The sequence below is a fragment of the Mesoplodon densirostris genome, chromosome 7 (genome assembly GCF_025265405.1).
Source record: "Mesoplodon densirostris isolate mMesDen1 chromosome 7, mMesDen1 primary haplotype, whole genome shotgun sequence".
Lineage (NCBI taxonomy): Eukaryota > Metazoa > Chordata > Mammalia > Artiodactyla > Ziphiidae > Mesoplodon > Mesoplodon densirostris.
The window spans coordinates 58,833,475-58,855,449 of NC_082667.1; the positions used below are offsets into that span (position 1 = coordinate 58,833,475).

General features: G+C 38.5%; 1 protein-coding gene across 1 annotated transcript in view; it reads left to right on the forward strand.

The window, feature by feature from the left end:
- The window catches only part of C2CD3 (C2 domain containing 3 centriole elongation regulator), a 130,947-nt gene that overhangs the window by 19,570 nt on the left and 89,402 nt on the right, over window positions 1–21,975 (forward strand). The window contains exons 6-8 of the mRNA XM_060103271.1: window positions 4,483–4,615; window positions 5,061–5,189; window positions 21,826–21,973. Of these exons, the coding sequence (XP_059959254.1) occupies window positions 4,483–4,615; window positions 5,061–5,189; window positions 21,826–21,973 (410 nt within the window). The remainder of the gene's footprint in view (window positions 1–4,482; window positions 4,616–5,060; window positions 5,190–21,825; window positions 21,974–21,975) is intronic.

Genomic DNA, 21,975 nt, shown 5'->3' on the forward strand with positions numbered 1-21,975 from the left:
AAGTTTGTTAAGAGTTGGGGTTTAGAATAGATAACAAGGAGTAGGAACAAAAACCAGAAGCTGTATACCTCCCTGTTTAGCAGGGGCTGTGCCCAAGGCATGTAGGAAATAAACAAGGGAAACATTTGTCATGAACTCAACTAAGTGCCCTTCCCTTGTGTTAAAAAAAATAATTATTGAGTTGAGGTGCAGGAAGATGGCATGACAGCTCTTTTAGTGTGGAACCAGCTTCCTCTTAAGAAGGGGAGTTAAGGTGTTGTTGTTGCCATTCCTTAGACTTTAGAGAAACTATTCTAAGAATGGCTGTTTCAAGGAAGAAACCACTTGGAGGCCAGTGAACAGACCACCCTCGCTCAGATTTGTCCTACTTGTTGTCTTCAATGTTTACTTCTTTTTTAAAACCTGTTATTGTAAAGTATCTTCCGTACCTATTCCTATTCAAATGTTAATGACTAATTAAGTCACTCTTAAAATATTACTATTCCCAGGGAACTTTCTTTTTTTTTTTTTGCAGTACGCGGGCCTCTCACTGTTGTGGCCTCTCCCGTTGCGGAGCACAGGCTCCGGATGCACAGGCTCAGCGGCCATGGCTCACGGGCCCAGCCGCTCTGCGGCATGTGGGATCTTCCCGGACCGGGGCACGAACGCATGTCCCCTGCATTGGCAGGCGGACTCTCAACCACTGTGCCACCAGGGGAGCTCTCCCAGGGAAATTTTATTTAGCAGGGATGAAAACTTTAAGCTCAGTTCAATTCAGCAGATATCTTTTGAGTGCCTATTGTGTCAGCCATTGTTTTGAGTATTGGGGTTACAGTGATAAATAAGATAGTCCCTGACTTAATGAATGCATTGTAGTAAAGGAAACAGACTCTAAAGCAGATACAGTACAATTTTGTATGATATATGCAACAGTGGAAGTATTTATTGAAACATTTAATCAAATTCCTGATATATACTAGGCACTGAGCATACAAAGACCAACAAAAGCCAATTTCTCGTCTCACAGTTGTTTGGGTGAGATAGACAATTTTAATACTGCATGGTAATTCTTTGATGGAATCAGATACGCAGAACTTTGAGAGCACAAAGGAAGTATTGTGTTTAAGGAATTAAAAATAGTTGTGTGTGGTTAGATTATAAAGTACCAAGTACCAAATATCTCTAGAGACACTTTGGGTATCAGTAGAAAAACTATTTTTCTACATGGCCCTGAAATCAAATGAAATTTATTATTGACACTGCTTGTCATTAACTACTTTATTCATAAAGCATTTATTGAGTGTGCCCACCTCATTAAAGAACTTTAAACCATATCAAATTAAGCCAAGTATTAACTAGAAACTAAAAGGAGGAGGGCTTCCTGTCACATAGCAAGCTTCCTTAACCAAATTTCCAATGCTAGCAGAACATGTTTTCCTCACCCTTTCTCACTGAATAAACAAGACAGCCATTTTCTGACTGAATCCCAAAGAGATTTTTTTTAAATAAGTAAAAACAAAAATACATACTTATATAGCCATTATTTACATAGAAAAAGTTAATGCATATTATTAAGTGAAAAAGCAGTTATAAAACAGTATACATAATTGGGTCATTTGTAGAGACGTAGATGGACCTAGAGACTGTCATACAGAGTGAGGTAAGTCAGAAAGAGAAAAACAAATATCGTATATTAATGCATATACGTGGAATCTAGAAAAATGGTACAGATGAACTGGTTTGCAAGGCAGAAGTAGAGACACAGATGTAGAGAACAAACGTATGGACACCAAGGGGGGAAAGTGGGGGTGGTGGTGTGATGAATTGGGCAATTGGGATTGACATGTATACACTAATATGTATAAAATAGATAACTAATAAGAACCTGCTGTATAAAATAAAGTAAAATGAAATTCAAAAAAAACTGTATACATAATATACCATTTTTGCAAAAGAAAAAATTTATATATATACACACACACATACATCTATAGGTGTATGTATGCATAGATTAAAAACTATCCGGGGGGGCTTCCCTGGTGGCGCAGTGGTTGAGAGTCCGCCTGCCGATGCCAGGGACACGGGTTCATGCCCCGGTCTGGGAAGATCCCACATGCCGCGGAGCGGCTGGGCCCGTGAGCCGTGGCCGCTGAGCCTGCGCGTCTGGAGCCTGTGCTCCGCAACGGGAGAGGCCACAGCAGTGAGAGGCCTGTGTACCGAAAAAAAAAAGAAAAGAAAAAAAAACAACTATCCAGGGGACTTCCCTGGTGGCGCAGTGGCTAAGAATCTGCCTGCCAATGCAGGGGACACAGGTCCGAGCCCTGGTCTGGGAAGATCCCACATGCCACGGAGCAGTTAAGCCCGTTCGCCAAACCACTGAGCCCGCGCTCTGGAGCCTGCGAGCCACAGCTACTGCAGTCCACACACCTAGAGCCTGTGTTCCACACAGAGAAGCCACCACAATGAGAAGCCTGTGCACCACAACAAAGGGTAGCCCCCGCTCGCCGCAACTAGAGAAAGCCCGTGCACAGCAACGAAGACCCAACGTAGCCACACACACACAAAAAAAACTATCTGGAATATATCAAAATGTTAATCAGTATTTGTGGGTAGTGGCATTAATGGGAATATTAGTTTTCTATTGCTGCATAACAAGTAACCACAAACTTAATGGCTTAAAAGAATACCCATTTATTAGTCACAGTTCTGTGGATCTGAAGTCCAGCAAGGTATGCTTGGGTTTTCTGCTTAGGGTATGATAGGCTACAATCAAGGTGTCAGCCAAGCTAAATTCTCATCTGGAAGCTCTGAGGGAAAATTCACTTCCAAGTTCATTCTTGTTGACAGAATCCAGTTCCTTGCAGTAGTAGGACTGCAGTCCCATTTCCTTGCTGGCGGTCAGCCAGGGTCCACTCTCAGCTCCTAAAGGCCATAAGGCCACATGCATTTCTTGCCACATGGTCCTCTCCATCTTCAAGACAGCAATGAAACATTACATCATTCTCATACTTTAAATCTCTGAGTTCATATCCTGCAAACAGCCAGAAAAAAACTCTGCTTTATAAAGATTTGGGACCACCAAGATAATCTCCCAGTCTTGAGGTAGACTGATTTGGAACCATAATTACATCTGTAAAATCCCTTTATGGCAATACCTAGATGACTGAATCACTGGGAGAAGGTATTTGTATACCAGTGGCTGGAAATTTGGGGGGAACTATCTTAGAATTCTGCCTACATCATGTTTTTGCCTTTTGGCTAAGATCAAGTGTAGAATTATGCCTACCACAGATGGTGATCTTTATTTTCTTTTACTTATACTTTCACGTAACACATTGAGCATATGATATTTCAGTGTTTTTCGCGTTTGGGGTTTTGAGTTTTTAAGCTATAGTTTGAACTCTTTATGCTAACAAATGTTGAACGTTTATGGATCTGTTTGGCTTATTATTTTCTTGGCCTGACTGCCATATTTTCTTTATTTTTAGAAGCTATAAAACTCTAGACCAAGATAGACAGCCATTTGGTATCGAGTCTTACCTACCTCCTAAGCAACTGTGGAACCTCAAGAAAATAATAATTCTTCCCGGTGTTCCTTGAAATAATACCACTGGTCCTAAGCTTTTAAAAAGAAGTCTAAGAAAAAGTGGGGTCATATAGGTATAGTGGTTAAATCGTAGGATGTAGAGTCAGCCTGGTTATACTGCATGCATAACTTGGGCAAGTTACATATCCTCTGTGCCTCAGCTTTGTCATCTGGAAAATGAAGGAAATGATAGTACCTATTTCAGAGGATTGTTGGGAGGATTAAATGAGTTCCTATACATAACATACTTAGAGTAGTGCCTAGGAAGTGGTAAGGGTTCAATAAATGTTATCCTCTGTAATTCTTGTTGTTGCTTAGGGATGGGAGAAATTTTACCTATCAGAAAGTTTAAAGACTTTATCCTGACTTTTCTGTTAACCTGATGTATGATCTTAGACAAGTCGTAGAAATGTTTTGGTATTCTTTTCTTCATCCATAAAAGTATACATTTGGACTAGATTACCACTATGACTCCTAACAGTTTAGCTGATATAGTTGATAGTGTTCCTCAAATAATAATGACATTAAAACTGTTACAAATAAGAGAATTCAGTAAGATAGCTGGATACAAAAATAATATATTATGTAGATATTACTAAATTTATTATGTGCAAACACCAGTTGGAAGAGTCAATGCATGTATATAATGACTCTAGTAAGGTGGTCAGTCACTACATAATGGAGACTTCATTCACTGCTATAATGCCAGCATCTAAAACGGTCCATGTGATAGAAGCTCAGTAAACATTTGTTGTAAGGTGAATGTCCTCAAGGGATTCTCAAGCTAGTGGGGAAGGCAGACAAGTAAGCAGTTATAGTATACTATGGTAAGTCCTGTGAGAGAAGGAAAGGTGCTAAATATTTCAAGTATTTCTGTTGGATTTTAGATTTTCTGTGTTCTGTTTTGCCCTCTTCAGCTCTGTTAGAACAAGGCAATAAACTGCGTAATGCCATGGTGATTTCTGCAATGAAATCAAGCCCAGATACTAGCATGTTGTTGGAAGAAGTTCATCCTTCTGTGAAGGAAGATTTTCTTAGAGCATCTACACAGTAAGTAAGTTACTGGATAAACATGAACCCCAATAGTTAATTTCTTGATAGTTGTTAACATGTGTTTTTTTGTCAAGATATGGACTGAATAATCTTGGAAATGTTCAGCAAGTAATTCCTAATGTGGTGAAAAAGAAGCCTAAATTAGGAGTTAAGATACCCAAAATCTAGACCTAGCACTGACACTTACTTTAAATATGTAAATGGCTAAATTCTTAACTCCTTCTGAACCAGCATGCTTATATAAAAAATGGGTATATTCTCTCCTCCCTCTCTTACATAAATGAAATGAGATTCTAATATAGGAAAGGTCTTTGTAAATTGTGAAGTTTTATATATATTTAAGGTGAAGGCTGAAGTATGTTAAATATTCCATGTTCAATTAATTCTGATTTAGATTTTTCCCATATGTTAGCCACTGAAAAAGTATTTTTTCATTCCTTAGAATCAAAGCTTTGTCTAGGAATCAATTTAAAGACCACATTGAAGATCACCTCCTCCCTCCAACTGAGAATACATTTTGGAAACATGACACAAAAGCTGATACCAGAACCATACAGCTGCTATTGGGCAGGTAAGAGCTCTTAACTAGCTTTCTTTCCTTTTAAATTATTCCTCCAGTTCATTGTGTACATTGTTAACAGATTTATCTTCTTAAAGCAACACTTCCTTAGAATAACCAAGTCATTCCCTTGGTTATTCACTACCTACTAAATAAAAATCCAATCTTTAGCCTTTTATTCTTAGCTTCACTTACAGAATGGTCTCCAATCTACCTTTCCATTCTTATTTTTCATCTCTCTCCCCAACACCAACGTTACCTAGCAGGTTATAATGAAAAGAACATGGATTTTAAACAGACACAAGTTGACATTTGAGGTCTGTCTCTTACTACCTATGTGGCCTGAACAATTAGGCAGGAAAAAAATATATAAGGGTTCCAAATTGGAAAGGAAGAAGTAAAACTATCTTTATTCACAGATGACATGATCTAGTATGTAAAAAAATCCTAGAGCTTTCCAGGTGGTGCAGTGGTTGAGGGTCCACCTGCCAATACAGGGGACACAGGTTCGTGCCCCAGTCTGGGAGGATCCCACATGCCGCGGAGCGGCTGGGCCCGTGAGCCATGGCCGCTGGGCCTGCGCGTCCAGAGGCTGTGCTCCGCAACGGGAGAGGCCACAACAGTGAGAGGCCCGCGTACCGAAAAAAAAAAAATAGACTGTTATAAATGTAAGATGTTTTATGTAAGCCTCATGGTAACCACAGGGCAAAAGCCTATAGTGGATACACAGAGGAGAAAGAGAAAGGAAGCAAAACATACCACTACAGAAAGTCATCAAATCCTATAGGAAGAGAGCAAGAAAGGAACAAAAGAATTACAAATCAGCCAGGAAGCAATTACCAAAATGCTAGTAATAAGTTCACTCCCATCATTAATTACTTTAAATGTAGATGGACTCAATTCTCCAATCATAAGATAGAGAGTAGCTGAATGGATAAAAAAACAAGACCCAACTATCTGCTGCCTACAAGGATACTCACTTCAGCTTTAAGGACACACACAGGGCTCAAAGTGAATGGATATGAAAGATGTTTCATGCAAGTGGAAACCAAAAGAGAGTGGGGGGGGGTACCTGTTCTTATATCAGAAAAAAATAGACTTTAAGCCAAAAACTATAATAAGATCAAGAAGGTCATTATATAATTATAGTTGGTCAATTCATCACAAGGATACAACAACTGTAAATATTTAGGTACCCACCCTAGGAGTACTTAAATATATAAAACAAATGTTAGTTGATCTGTAAGGTGAAATAAACAGCAATACAGAGGACTTCAGTACCCCACTTTTAACAATGAATAGTTCATCAAAACAAAATCAGTAAGGAAACGTCGGACTCACATGGCACATTAGGTCAGATGTCCGTAACAGACATATACAAAACATTCCATCTAACAGCAGCAGGATACATACACTTCTCAAGCACACATGGAACATTCTCCAGGAGAGATTATAAGTTAGGCAACAAAATAAGTCAATAAATTTAAGAAGATTGAAATATAAAGTATCTTTTCCAATTACAATGGTATAAAACTAAAGGTCAATAACCAAAACTAGAAAATTGACAAATATGTACAGATTAAACAACAGGCTCCTTAGCAACCAATGTGCCAAAGAGGAAATCAAATAAGAAATGTAAAAATATCATTTAAGACAAGGGAAAATGGAAACACAACATACCAAAACCTATGGAATGCAACAAAAGCTTATCTAAGAGGGAATTTTATAGCAGTAAACATGTACATTTAAGTGTATAACTGAATCACTTTGCTGTACACCCAAAAGTAACACAACCTTGTTAATCAACTATGGTCCAATATAAAATAAAAATTAAAAAAAAAGAAACATGTAAGGTTTTGTAAGACATAACACATAAGACATAAAAAAATACATACATTAAGAAACAAAGAGCTCAACTAAAAAACTAACTTTACACCTCAAGGGACTAGAAAAAACAACAAACTAAGCCCAAAGTTAGCAGAAGGAAGGAAATAACAAAAATCAGAGCAGAAATAACAAAGATCAGAGCAGAAATAAATGAAATAGAGACTAAAAAAACAATAGAAAAGATCAATGAAACTAATAGCTGCTATTTTGAAAAGATAAAGTAGACAAACCATTAGCTGGACTTACTAAGACGAAAAGAGAGAGGACTTCAATGGAATTATAAATGTAATAGGAGATACTATAACTGACATCACAGAAATACAAGGAATTGTAAGAGACTACTATGAAAAATTATACACCAACAAATTGCAAAATCTAAAAGAAATGGATAAATTTATATCCAGTCTACCAAAACTGAATCATGAAGAAACAGAAAAATCTGAACAGACTGATTACTAGCAAGGAGACTGAATTATAATTAAAAACCTCCCAACAAAATAATTCCAGGGCTTCCCTGGTGGTGCAGTGGTCAAGAATCTGCCTGCCAGTGCAAGGGACATGGGTTCGAGCCCTGGTGCGGGAAGATCCCACATGCCGCAGAGCAACAAAGCCCATGCACCACAACTACTGAGCCTGTGCTCTGGAGGCCGCAAGCCACAACTACTGAGCCCTTGAGCCACAACTACTGAAGCCTGCACACTTAGAGCCTGTGCTCCACAACAAGAGAAGCCTGTGCACCGCAACGAAGAGTAGCCCCTGCTCACCGCAACTAGAGAAAGCCTGTGCACAGCAACGAAGACCGAACACAGCCAAAAAGATAAATTAAATTAAAAAAAGTTGAGGTCCCAAAAACTCCAGTAGTGAATTCTACCAAACATTTAAAGAACTAATACAATCTTTCTCAAACTCTCTGAAAACACGTAAGAGGAGGGAATGCTTCCAGACTCATTTTATGAGGCCAGCATTACTCTGACACTAAAGCCAGACAAAGACACTGCAAGGAAAAGAAAATTATAGGCCAATATCTCTTATTAACATAAATGGCAAAAATCCTCAACAAAACATTAGAAAATCAGATTCAACAATACATTAGAGGGCTTCCCTGGTGGCGCAGTGGTTGAGAGTCCGCCTGCCGATGCAGGGGACGCGGGTTCGTGCCCCGGTCCGGGAAGATCCCACATGCCGCGGAGCGGCTGGGCCCATGAGCCATGGCCGCTAAGCCTGCGTGTCCGGAGCCTGTGCTCCGCAACGGGAGAGGCCACAACAGTGAGAGGCCCGCGTACCGCAAAAAAAAAACAATACATTAGAAGGATCATATGCCATCATCAAGTGAAATTTGTTCCAGGGATGCAAGGATGATTTGACGTTTGCAAATCAATAAATATCATACACCGTATTAATAAAAAGAAGGATAAAAATCATGTGATCATCTCAATAGATGCGGAAAAGCATTTGACACAATTCAACACCCATTCGTGATAAAACCTCTCAACAAACTGGGTGTAGAGGAAATGTACCTCAACATAACAAAGGCCATATGTGACAAGCCCACAACTAACATCATACTCAATGATGAAACACTGAAAGCTTTTCCTCTAAGATGAGGAATAAAAGAAAGATGCTCAGTGTCACCACTTTTAATCAACACAGTACTGGAAGTCCTAGCCAGAGCAATTAGGCAAGAAAAAGAAATAAAAAGCATTCAGCTTGGAAAAGTGAAACTGCCACTGTTTGTAGATGACATGAATCACTAAAGTCTCTGCCGAAAAACTAGTTAGAATAAATGAATTCAGTAAAGTTGCAGGATACAAAATCAGTATATGAAAATCAGTTGCGTTTCTCTACACCAACAATGAACTATCAGAAAGAGAAAGTAAGAAGACAGTTAATTTACAATAGCATCAAAAAGAATCAAATACTTGGTATAAGTTAAATCAAGGACATGAAAGATCTGTTTACTGAAAACTATAAGACATTGATGAAAGAAAATGGAAGAGAACACAAATAAATGAAAAGATATTCCATGTTCATGGATTGAGTTAATATTGTTAAAATGTCCATACTACCCAAAGCAATCTTTAGATTCAGTGCAATGTCTATAAAATTCCAGTGGCATTTTTCACAGAAATAGAAAAAAAACAATCCTAAAATTTGTATAGGACCACAAATAGCCAAAGCAATCTTGAAGAACAAAGCTGGAGGCATCACACTTCCTGATTTCAAAGTATAATACGAAGCTATAGTAATCAGAATAGTATAGCGTTGTCATAAAAACAGACACATAGATCAATGGAACAGAATAGAGAACCCAGAAATAAACCCATGCATATATGGTCAATTAGTTTTTAACAAAGAGGCCAAGAATACTTAATAGAGAAAGGATGTTCTCTTCAATAAATATTGTTGGGAACAATGGACAACCACATGTAGAAGAATGAAACTGCATGGGCAATAAGTCCGGAGGAACCAAGATGGTGGAGTAGAAGGACATGCTCTCACTCCCTCTTGTGAGCACACCAGAATCACAACTAGCTGCTGGACAATCTTGGACAGGAAGACACTGGAACTCACCAAAAAAGATACCCCACATCCAAAGGCAAAGGAGAAGCCACAATGAGACGGTAGGAGGGGCGAAATATCACAGTAAAATCAAATCCCATAACTGCTGAGTGGGTGACTCACAGACTGGAGAACACTTATACCACAGAAGTCCACCCACTGGAGTGAAGGTTCTGAGCCCCACGTCAGGCTTCCCAATCTGGGGATCCGGAAATGGGAGGAGGAATTCCTAGAGAATCAGACTTTGAAGCCTAGTGGGATTTGATTGCAGGACTTCGAAAGGACTGGGGAAAACAGAGACTCCACTCTTGGAGGGCACACACAAAGTAGTGTGCACATCGGAACCCAGGGGAAGGAGCAGTAACCCCAGTGGAGACTGAACCAGACCTACCTGCTAGTGTTGGAGGGTCTCCTGTAGAGGCGGGGGGTGGCTGTCACTCACCATGGGGACAAGGACACTGGCAGCAGAAGTTCTGGGAAGTACTCCTTAGCATTAACCCTCCCAGAGTCTGTCATTAGCCCCACCAAAGAGCCCAGGTAGACTCCAGTGTTCTGTTGCCTCAGGCCAAACAACCAACAGGGAGGGAACCCAGCCCCACCCATCAGCAGTCAAGCAGATTAAGGTTTTACTGAGCTCTGCCCACCAGAGCAACAGTCAGCTCTACGCACCACCAGCCCCTCCCATCAGGAAATTTACACAAGCGTCTTAGATAGCCTCATCCACAAGAGGGCAGACAGCAGAAGCAAGAAGGACTACAATCCTGCAGCCTATGGAACAAAAACCACATTCACAGAAAGATAGACAAGATGAAAAGGCAGAGGCTATGTACCAGATGAAGGAACAAAATAAAACCCCAGAAAAACAACTAAATGAAGTGGAGATAGGCAACCTTCCAGAAAAATAATTCAGAATAACGATAGTGAAGATGATCCAGGATCTCAGAAAAAGAATGGAGGCAAAGATCAAGAAGATGCAAGAAACGTTTAACAAAGACCTAGAAGAATTAAAGAACAAACAAACAGATGAGCAATACAATAACTGAAATGAAAACTACACTAGAAGGAATCAATAGCAGAATAACTGAGGCAGAAGAACGGATAAGTGACCTGGAAGACAGAATAGTGGAATTCACTGCTGAAGAACAGAATAAAGAAAAAAGAATGAAAAGAAACGAAGACAGCCTAAGAGACCTTTGGGACAACATTAAACGCAACAACATTCACATTATAGGGGACCCAGAAGAAGACAGACAGAAAAGACTCGAGAAAATATTTGAAGAGATTATAGTTGAAAACTTCCCTAACATGGGAAATGAAATAGCCACCCAAGTCCAGGAAGCACAGAAAGTCCCATACAGGTTAAACCCAAGGAGAAACACGCTGAGACACATAGTAATGAAATTGGAAAAAATTAAAGACAAAGAGAAATTATTGAAAGCAGCAAGGGAAAAACAACAAATAACATACAAGGGAACTCCCATAAGGTTAACAGCTGATTTCTCAGCAGAAACTCTACAAGCCAGAAGGGAGTGGCATGACATATTTATTTATTTATTTATTTATTTATTTTTTTATTTTTATTTTTTTTTGCGGTATGCGGGCCTCTCACTGTTGTGGCCTCCCCCGTTGCGGAGCACAGGCTCCGGACGCGCAGGCTCCGGACGCGCAGGCTCAGCGGCCATGGCTCACGGGCCCAGCCGCTCCGCGGCATATGGGATCCTCCCAGACCGGGGCACGAACCCGTATCCCCTGCATCGGCAGGCGGACTCTCAACCACTTGCGCCACCAGGGAGGCCCGGCATGACATATTTAAAGTGATGAAAGGGAAGAACCTACAACCAAGATTACCCGGCAAGGATCTCATTCAGATTCGATGGAGAAATCAAAAGCTTTACAGACAAGCAAAAGCTAAGAGAATTCAGCACCACCAAACCAGCTCAACAACAAATGCTAAAGGAATTTCTCTAAGTGGGAAACACAAGAGAAGAAAAGGACCTACATAAACAAACCCATAACAATTAAGAAAATGGTCATAGGAACATATATATCGATAATTACCTTAAACGTGAATGAATTAAATGCTCCAACCAAAAGACACAGGCTTGCTGAATGGATACAAAAACAAGACCCATCTATATGCTGTCTACAAGAGACCCACTTCAGACCTAGGGACACATACAGACTGAAAGTGAGGGGATGGAAGAAGATATTCCATGCAAATGAAAATCAAAAGAAAGCTGGAGTAGTAATACTCATATCAGATAAAATAGACTTTAAAATAAAGAATGTTACAAGAGACATGGGAGGACACTACATAATGATCAAGGGATCAATCCAAGAAGAAGATATAACAATTATAAATATATATGCACCCAACATAGGAGCACCACAATACATAAGGCAACTGCTAACAGCTATAAAAGAGGAAATCGACAGTAACACAATAATAGTGGGAGACTTTAACACCTCACTTACACCAATGGACAGATCATCCAAACAGAAAATTAATAAGTAAACACAAGCTTTAAATGACACAATAGACCAGATAGATTTAATTGATATTTATAGGACATTCCATCCAAAAACAGCAGATTACACTTTCTTCTCAAGAGTGCACAGAACATTCTCCAGGATAAATCACATCTTGGGTCACAAATCAAGCCTCAGTAAATTTAAGAAAGTTGAAATCATATCAATCATCTTTTCTGACCACAACGCTATGAGATTAGAAATCAATTACAGGGAACAAAACGTAAAAAACACAAGCATATGGAGACTAAACGATACATTACTAAATAACCAAGAGATCATTGAAGAAATCAAAGAGGAAATCAAAAAAATACGTAGAGACAAATGACAATGAAAACACAACAATCCAAAACCTTTGGGATGCAGCAAAAGCAGTTCTAAGAGGGCAGTTTATAGCTCTACAAGCCTACCTCAAGAAACAAGAAAAATCTCAACTAAACAACCTAACCTTACACCTAAAGGAACTAGAGAAAGAAGAACAAACAAACCCATAGTTAGCAGAAGGAAAAAAAATCATAAAAATTACAGCAGAAATAAATGAAATAGAAACAAAGAAAACAATAACAAAGATCAATAAAACTAAAAGCTGGTTCTTTGAGAAGATAAACAAAATTGATAATCCATTAGCCAGAATCATCAAGAAAAAGGGAGAGGACTCAAATCAGTAAAATTAGAAATGAAAAAGGAGAAGTTACAACAGACACCACAGAAATACAAAGCATCCTAAGAGACTACTACAAGCAACTCTATGCCAATAAAATGGACAACCTGGAAGAAATGGACAAATTCATAGAAAGGTATAACCTTCCAAGACTGAACCAGGAAGAGATAGAAAATATGAACAGACCAATCACAAGTAATGAAATTGAAACTGTGATTAAAAATCTTCCAGCAAACAAAAGTCCAGGACCAGATGGCTTCACAGGTGAATTCTAGCAAACATTTAGAGAAGAGCTAACACCCATCCTTCTCAAGCTCTTCCAAAAAATTGCAGAGGGAGGAACACTCCCAGACTCATTCTATGAGGCCACCATCACCCTGATACCAAAACCAGACAAAGATAGTAGAAAAAAAGAAAATTACAGACCAATATCACTGATGAATATAGATGCAAAAATCGTCAACAAAATACTAGCAAACAGAATCCAACAACACATTAAAAGGATCATACACCATGATCAAGTGGGATTTATCCCAGGGATGCAAGGATTCTTCAATATATGCAAATCAATGAATGTGATACACCATATTAACAAACTGAAGAATAAAAACCATATGATCATCTCAAAGGATGCAGAAAAAGCTTTTGACAAAATTCAACACTCACTTATGATAAAAACTCTCCAGAAAGTGGACATAGAGGGAACCTACCTCAACATAATAAAGGCCGTATATGACAAACCCACAGCAAACATCATTCTCAATGGTGAAAAACTGAAAGTGTTTCCTCTAAGATCAGGAACAAGACAAGGATGTCCACTCTCACCACTATTATTCAACATACTTTTGGAAGTCCTAGCCATGGCAATCAGATAAGAAAAAGAAATAAAAGGAATACAAATTGGAAAAGAAGAAGTAAAATTGTCACTGTTTGCACATGACATGATACTATACGTAGAGAATCCTGAAAATGCCACCAGAAAACTACTAGAGCTAATCAATGAATTTGGTAAAGTTGCAGGATACAAAATTAATGCACAGAAATCTCTTGCATTCCTACACACTAATGATGAAAAATCTGAAAGAGAAATTAAGGAAACACTCCCATTTACCACTGCAACAAAAAGAATAATATACCTAGGAATAAACCTACCTAGGGAGACAAAAGACCTGTATGCAGAAAAATATAAGACACTGATGAAAGAAATTAAAGATGATATGAACAGATGGAGAGATATACCATGTTCTTGGATTGGAAGAATCAAAATTGTGAAAATGACTATACTACCCAAAGCAATCTACAGATTCAGTGCAATCCCTATCAAATTACCAATGGCATTTTTTACGGAACTAGGACAAAAAATCTTAAAATTTGTATGGAAACACAAAAGACCCCGAATAGCCAAAGCAGTCTTGAGGGAAAAAATCGGAGCTGGAGGAATCAGACTCCCTGACTTCAGACTATACTACAGACCTACAGTAATCAAGACAATATGGTACTGGCAGAAAAACAGAAACATAGAACAATGGAACAAGATAGAAAGCCCTGAGATAAACCCACACACCTATGGTCAACTAATCTATGACAGAGGAGGCAAGGATATACAATGGAGAAAAGACAGTCTCTTCAGTATGTGGTGCTGGGAAAACTGGACAGCTACATGTAAAAGAATGAAATTAGAACACTCCCTAACACCATACACAAAAATAAACTCAAAATGAATTTGAGACCTAAATGTAAGACCGGACACTATAAAACTCTTAGAGGAAAACATAGGAAGAACACTCTTTGACATAAATCACAGCAAGATCTTTTTTGATCCACCTCCTAGAGTAATGGAAATAAAAACAAAAATAAACAAATGGGACCTAATGAAACGTCAAAGCTTTTGCACAGCAAAGGAAACCATAAACAAGATGGAAAGACAACCCTCAGAAAAAGAGAAGATATTTACAAACGAATCAATGGACAAAGGATTAATCTCCAAAATATATAAACAGCTCATGCAGGTCAATATTAAAAAAACAAGCAACCCAATCCAAAAATGGGCAGAAGACCTAAGTAGACATTTCTCCAAAGAAGACATACAGATGGCCAAGAAGCACATGAAAAGCTGCTCAACATCACTAATTATTAGAGAAATGCAAATCAAAAGTACAGTGAGGTATCACCTCACAGCAATTAGAATGGGCATCAATCTACAAACAACAAATGCTGGAGAGGGTGCAGAGAAAAGGGAACCCTCTTGCACTGTTGGTGGGAATGTAAATTGATACAGCCACTATGGAGAACAGTATGGAGGTTCCTTAAAAAACTAAAAATAGAATTACCATATGATCCAGCAATCCCACTACTGGGCATATACACAGAGAAGACCATAATTCAAAAAGTCGCATGCACCCCAATGTTCATTGCAGCACTATTTACCATAGCCAGGTCATGGAAGCAACCTAAATGCCCATCGACAGATGAATGGATAAAGAAGTTGTGGTACATATATACAATGGAATATTACTCAGCCATAAAAAGGAACGAAATTGGGTCATTTGTTGAGACATGGATGCATCTAGAGACTGTCATACAGAGTGAAGTAAGTCAGAAAGAGAAAAACAAATATCATATATTAACACATGTATGTGGAACCTAAAAAAATGGTACAGATGAACTGGTTTGCAGGGCAGAAGTTGAGACACAGATGTAGAGAACAAACGTATGGACACCAAGGGGAGAAGGCCGCCGGGGATGGGGATGCTGGTGTGATGAATTGGGCAATTTGGATTGACATGTATATACTGATGTGTATAAAATGGATGACTAATAATGATCTTCTGTTTAAAAAATTAAATTAAATTAAAATATTAAAAAACCAAAAAAGAAAAAACGACTAATACTAAACTTTCTTCGGGTTATTTGTATGGAAATATGTTAATATAAATGTTTCAGACATTACACGAAATTCCTAAAAATCTTATGTTTTGGTAAAATGTTATAAGTCATAGTTCTAGTTATTATTTTAAAATGTACATCTCAGAAATAACTAAATTTTCTTGTCAATTGCATTATTATGAACTTTCATCAGATCCTTAACCGTGGTCATTTTTAAGTCTTTTGTCATTTACAGACAGTTCTGGGTGTACTCTCATGCTTTTGCAAAAATGTTCCTATAAAACGGTTTCATCTTCAAGGAATTCATGGAAAAGACTGACAAGCACAGGTTTCTGGTAACCGACTATACTGCTGAACTGAATGAATAAGCATTTTCAGAACTCTAATGGAAAACTGATGAATTCATAAAAGTGCTAACAAAAGATCAAGATAAAAAAAATTAATTACATGGGACTGAGTGAACTGATGAGGATGATTATAAATTTTGTTTCTCTTTGAATAAAAAAATTTAAAAATAAATTTTAAAAATAAATCCAAAAAAAAAAGAATGAAACTGGACACTGTTTTACACTGTACACAGAAATCAACTCAAAATGGATTAAAGATTTGAGCATAGACCTGAAATCATAAAACTCCTGAAAGAAAACATAGGGGGGTAAGCTCCTTGACATTGGTCTTGTCAATAATTTTTTGGACTTGACACCAAAATCAAAGGGAACAAAAGCAAAAATAAGTAAGTGGGACCACATGAAACTAAAACACAGCAAAGAAAACCATCAACAAAATGCAAAGGCAGAAAATATTTGCAAACCACATATCTGATATGGGGTTGATATCCAAAGTATACAAGGAACTTATACAACTCTATAGTAAAAAAACAACAAACAAACAAATAGCCCAATTAAAAATTGGGCAAAGGACCTAAATAGACCTTTTTTCCTAAGAAGACATACAGATGGCGAAGAGGTACAAGAAAATGTGCTCAACATCATTAATCATCAGGGAACTGCACATCAAAACCATAATGAGATATCCCTTCACACCTATTAGGATGTCTGTTACAAAAAGAAAAGAGATAACAAATGCTGGTGAGAATTTGGAGAAAAAACCCTGTACACTGTCATTGGGAATGTAAACTGGTATAGTCACTATGGAAAACAGTATGGAGGTTCCTCCAGAAATTAAGAATAGAACAGCCATATGACCCAGCAATCCCAATTCTGGTTGTATATACAAAGGAAATGAAATCATTGTCTGTTTTTTTTTTTGAAATGTAAAAAAAACATTTATTTTATATTGGAGTATAGTTGATTTACAGTGTTGTGTTTCAGGTGTACAGCAAAGTGGTTTTGTTATACATATACATTTATCTATTCTTTTTTAGATTCTTTTCCCATATAGGTTATTACAGAGTATTGAGTAGAGTTCCCTGTACTATACAGTAGGTCCTTGTTGTTTATCTATTTTTTTTTTATTGGAGTATAGTTTCTTTACAATGTTGTGTTAGTTTCTGCTGTACAGCAAAGTGAATCAGTTATATATATACATATATCCACTGTTGTATAGATTTCCTTCTCATTTAGGTCACCACAGAGCATTGAGTAGAGCTCCCTGTGCTATACAGTAGGTTCTCATTAATTATCTATTTTATATATAGTAGTGTATGTATGTCAATCCAGTCTCCCGATTCATCCCATCCTCCCATCCCCCCTTGGTAACCATAAGTTTATTTTCTATTCTGTAACTCTGTTTCTGATTTGCAAATAAGTTCATCTGAACCGTTTTTCTAGATTCCACATATAAGCAATATTATACGATGTTTGGCTTTCTCTCTCTTTTTTTTTTTTTTTTTTGGTGGTACACGGGCCTCTCACTGTTGTGGCCTCTCCCGTTGCGGAGCACAGGCTCTGGACGCGCAGCCTCAGCGGCCATGGCTCACAGGCCCAGCCGCACCGCGGCATGTGGGATCTTCCCGGACCGGGGCACGAACCCGTGTCCACTGTATTGGCAGGCGGACTCCCAACCACTGCGCCACCACGGAAGCCCAGCTTTCTCTTTCTGACTTACTTCACTCTGTATGACAATCTCTAGGTCCACCCATGTCACTGCAGATGGCATTATTCATTCCTTTTTATGGCTGAGTAATATTCCATTGTATATATGTAACACATCTTTATCCATTCCTCTGTTGATGGACATTTAGTTTGCTTGAAATCATTATCTTGATGAGATATATGTACTCCCATGTTCATTGCAGCATCATACATAATAGCCAAGGTATGGAAACAACCTAAGTGTCTATCAGTGGATGAATGGATCAAGAAAATATGGAATGAATATTATTCAGCCTTAAAAAAGAAGGAAATCCTGTCATTTGTGACAACATGGGTGAACCAGGAGAGCATTATGCTAAGCGAAATAAGCCAGACAGAGAAATACTACATCTTATCACTTATATGTGGAATCAAAAATAAAGTCAAATTTATTGAAACATTATCAAAAAGTGGTTTCTGGGGGTTGGAGAAAATAGGGAGGGGTTGGTAAAATGGTACAAATTTTCAGTTATAAGAATAATAAGGTCTGAGGATCTAGTTATAATGTGACTATAGTTGATAACACTGTATTGCATAACTGAAATTTACTGAGAGAGTAGAACTTAAATGTTCTCACAAGAAAATAAAAAGGGAAGGAAAGAAGGAAGAAAGAAAGAAGGGAAAAGGAAATATGTGAGGTGATAGATGCATTAATTAACTCAATGAGAGGAATTCTTTCACAATGTATATCAAGTCATCAATTGTACACTTTTAATATGTTACAATTTTATTTGTCAATTATACCTCAATAAAGCCAGAAATAAAAGAGTTTTCTACCAGCTCCATGGAAGACAGTGGAGAATTGCTTTCAGGATTCTGAAAATTCTTTTTTTAAAAATATTTATTTATTTATTTTTGTTTGTTTGTTTAGCTGCGCCAGGTCTTAGTTGCGGCACGTGGGATCTTTGTCGCGGCGTGCGGGATCTTCATTGCAGAATGTTTAGTTGCAGCATGTGGACTTCTTAGTTGCAGCATGCGAACTCTTAGTTGCGGCATGCATGTGGGATCTAGTTCCCCAACCAGGGATTGAACCCGGGCCCCTTGCGCTGGGAGCGCGGAGTCTTACCCACTGGACCACAGGGAAAGTCCCAGGATTCTGAAAATTCTTAATTGTTGACCTCAAATTCCGTTTCCAGTCAATCATGTGTAAGGGTAGAGTAAAAATATCTTCATACATGCAGGGACTCGAAAGATTGCCTCTCTTGCACAAGTTCTCAGGGAACCATAGGATATTCTCTACAACAAAGAGAATATAGGAATAAAGAGCAAGGCACGGAGTCCAAGAAGTAGGGGATGTAACAGAAGAAAGAGAAAAGGAGCTTTATGGCCTGTGTCATATTTAGAGAGCGAACACTTCTTATGGAAGCAGGACAGGGCTTCAGTAGGGATATTTCTAAGGAGGGGAAAGCGTAGGTGGAAACACATTTCTCCTGTGTTTGAGCAGAATGAGAGGAAATCTGTCCGTTCTCTTGGAGAGTTCAATAATGAAATAGTAATAGGCACGTAGAAAACTAAGTAAATGAAAGTTAAGACAGTTATTAAAACAAGGAAAACTAGAAGTTGTAAAGAAAGTATAGTAAATTATACTTGGCTCTGATATGATGTTAACCCTGAAGATTAACAACAAAAAATTGTAATGTAAATTGAGAAGATGCGGGAAAGGGAAATCTGTTTCCAAGGATAATGGTACAAGAGAGTGGATCCTTCATTTTTCATGCTAGAAAGTCCATAAATCATTTAGAAAAGTGAAAAATCAGAAAATAGCAGTACACATGTGTTACTTAGAAATATGAAGGTAAATACCAGAAGAAACATCTTAAGGAGTTGAAAGTGATTCTAAGGAGGCAGGCAGCTACTGATTTTCATTATGTCTTAGTAATCCTATTTGACTTTTAAATAGGTATGTGTAGGGACTTCCTGGTGGTCCAGTGGGTAAGACTTGGGGCTCCCAATGCAGGGGGCCCGGGTTCAACCCCTGGTCGGGGAACTAGATCCCGTATGCATTCCGCAACAAAGAAGTCCGCATGCTGCAGACTAAGACCCGGTGTAGCCAAAATAAATAAATTTATTTTTAAATAAAAATATAAAATAGGTACATGCGTTCTTTGATTAAAACATGATTAAAAAGAAAAAGAAGGAAGTTCTGAGAATGGACTTCTCTTGTAGCCAAAGAATACAGGCAAATTCCAACCCTTCCCCCACCCTTTTTCTTTTACTTTTATATCTCCTGCCCTCCCAACAGGAATCCCAGGCCTCTGGCCAGTGTAAAATATCTCTGACCTCTCCCAGTTTCTGGTTATAAGTATGCCCTAAATATTGCATGGAGGGAAATGGCATGCCTTTTTCTGTGTCAAAGACAGAAGAATAAATTCAAAGAAATGTTAATTTGGTGGGGGGGGAAGGGTAGAGGACTATATACTGAACAGAATTCATAAATTTAAGGGTGTGCAAAGAGGGGAGAAAAGCAACTGGTGGTGGGGGGTGCTGGGGAGGCGGTTGGGAAGGGGAACCATAAGTGGCAAATGAGAATTGTGTAGAATACCAAGAAGTAGAGCTTCAAAAAGGAGCGGTGCTCACAAGCTGCAGAGAAGCTGCGTGGATTGGGAAGTTGTTAGTTGGATTTTGGCAGTTAGGAAGTTGTTCTTGGCCTTTGAGAGAGAGATTACTATAGATCAGTGGTTCTCAACTGGAGGGCAGTTCTCCCCTACCCCCACCCCACGAGACATTTGGTAATGTCTGGAGATACTTCGGGTTGTCACACCTGGAGGAGTGCTACTGGCTTCTGATGAGTAGGGTCCAGGGATCCAGAATGCACAGGGTAGCTCCCAGTGACAATGAATTATCTGACCCAACATGTCAGTAGTGCTAAGGTTGAGAAACTCTGCTATAAATTAAGGAAAGGTGAAGAAAGGAACATTTATTGAGCATCTATTCGTTGAGCATTTCTTTGTTCCAAGAATTATAGGAACACGATCTAATTTGAAGGTAGTGATCACATATTATTGGGAAACTACAGAAGGGAAAAAAAGTAGTAGCTAGCTTGAAAGGCAAGCAAAGTTGAAAGAATAATTGAAATGCTTAGCACAGTGTTTGGCACATATTAAGTACTTAATAACTATTGTTTTTATTATTAACATGTTCATTAAGAATCAGTAAGTTCATTTACAGATGTTCATTAAGTGCTAGTTACTATAAGAGAAACAAAAATGAATGAAATATACATGTATTTGTATGCTTATGTTTCTTATTAGTTTACAAATTCTTTATAAGTAGAGTGTCTGTTTTACTTATTTCTCTATCCCACATAGAACTAATCTTGCCATAATTAACCTAAATACACATACTTTTGTTTAATAGAAGAAGGCATATTTACGAATTAGCCGTTCTTCACAAAAACAGTATATAACATTTAACTCATTGAATTATAGTTAATTCTTTGCCTTTTTTCCTCCCTACTAGACCATAAGCAGCACAAGAGTAGAACAAGTTAGGTTAGCCATCTCTGTAGCATTCAGGACCTAACATCATGCCTGGCACATAATAGTTACCCAGTAAAATGTTTGTTAAATAAATGAATGCGATCACAATCACTGTCAGTAGTGTATTTTTTTTTTTTTTTTTTTTTTTTTTTGCGGTACGCAGGCCTCTCACTGTTGTGGCCTCTCCCGTTGCGGAGCACAGGCTCCGGACACGCAGGCTCCGTGGCCATGGCTCACAGGCCCAGCTGCTCCGCGGCATGTGGGATCCTCCCAGACCAGGGCACGAACTCGTGTCCCCTGCATTGGCAGGTGGACTCTCAACCACTGCGCCACCAGGGAAGCCCAGTAGTGTATTTTTTGAATGCTAGCTGTTGACACCCCAGAGGAGGGGGAATATAATATGAAACTATTTATCAGATAATCTTCTGTTTAATGTAAGTCTTCTGTTTAACATATTTTCTTCCATGTTTAGAATTTCAGAACGTTTAATAAAAAAAGAATAGCTCAGCTGAAACTTCTCTTAAAGTCCTGCTTTGTTTTTCTTATCTCTGCAGTACCGAATTATCCCAAGGTCGTTACTGGGACGGGCTAGGCTCTCCTCCAGATTCCCCATCTCCTGGGAGTGAGGTGTATTGCAGCAGTGAGCCCAGTGACCCTCAGTATGACCAGAGTCTCCTGGAGAACTTGTTTTACACAGCACCTGT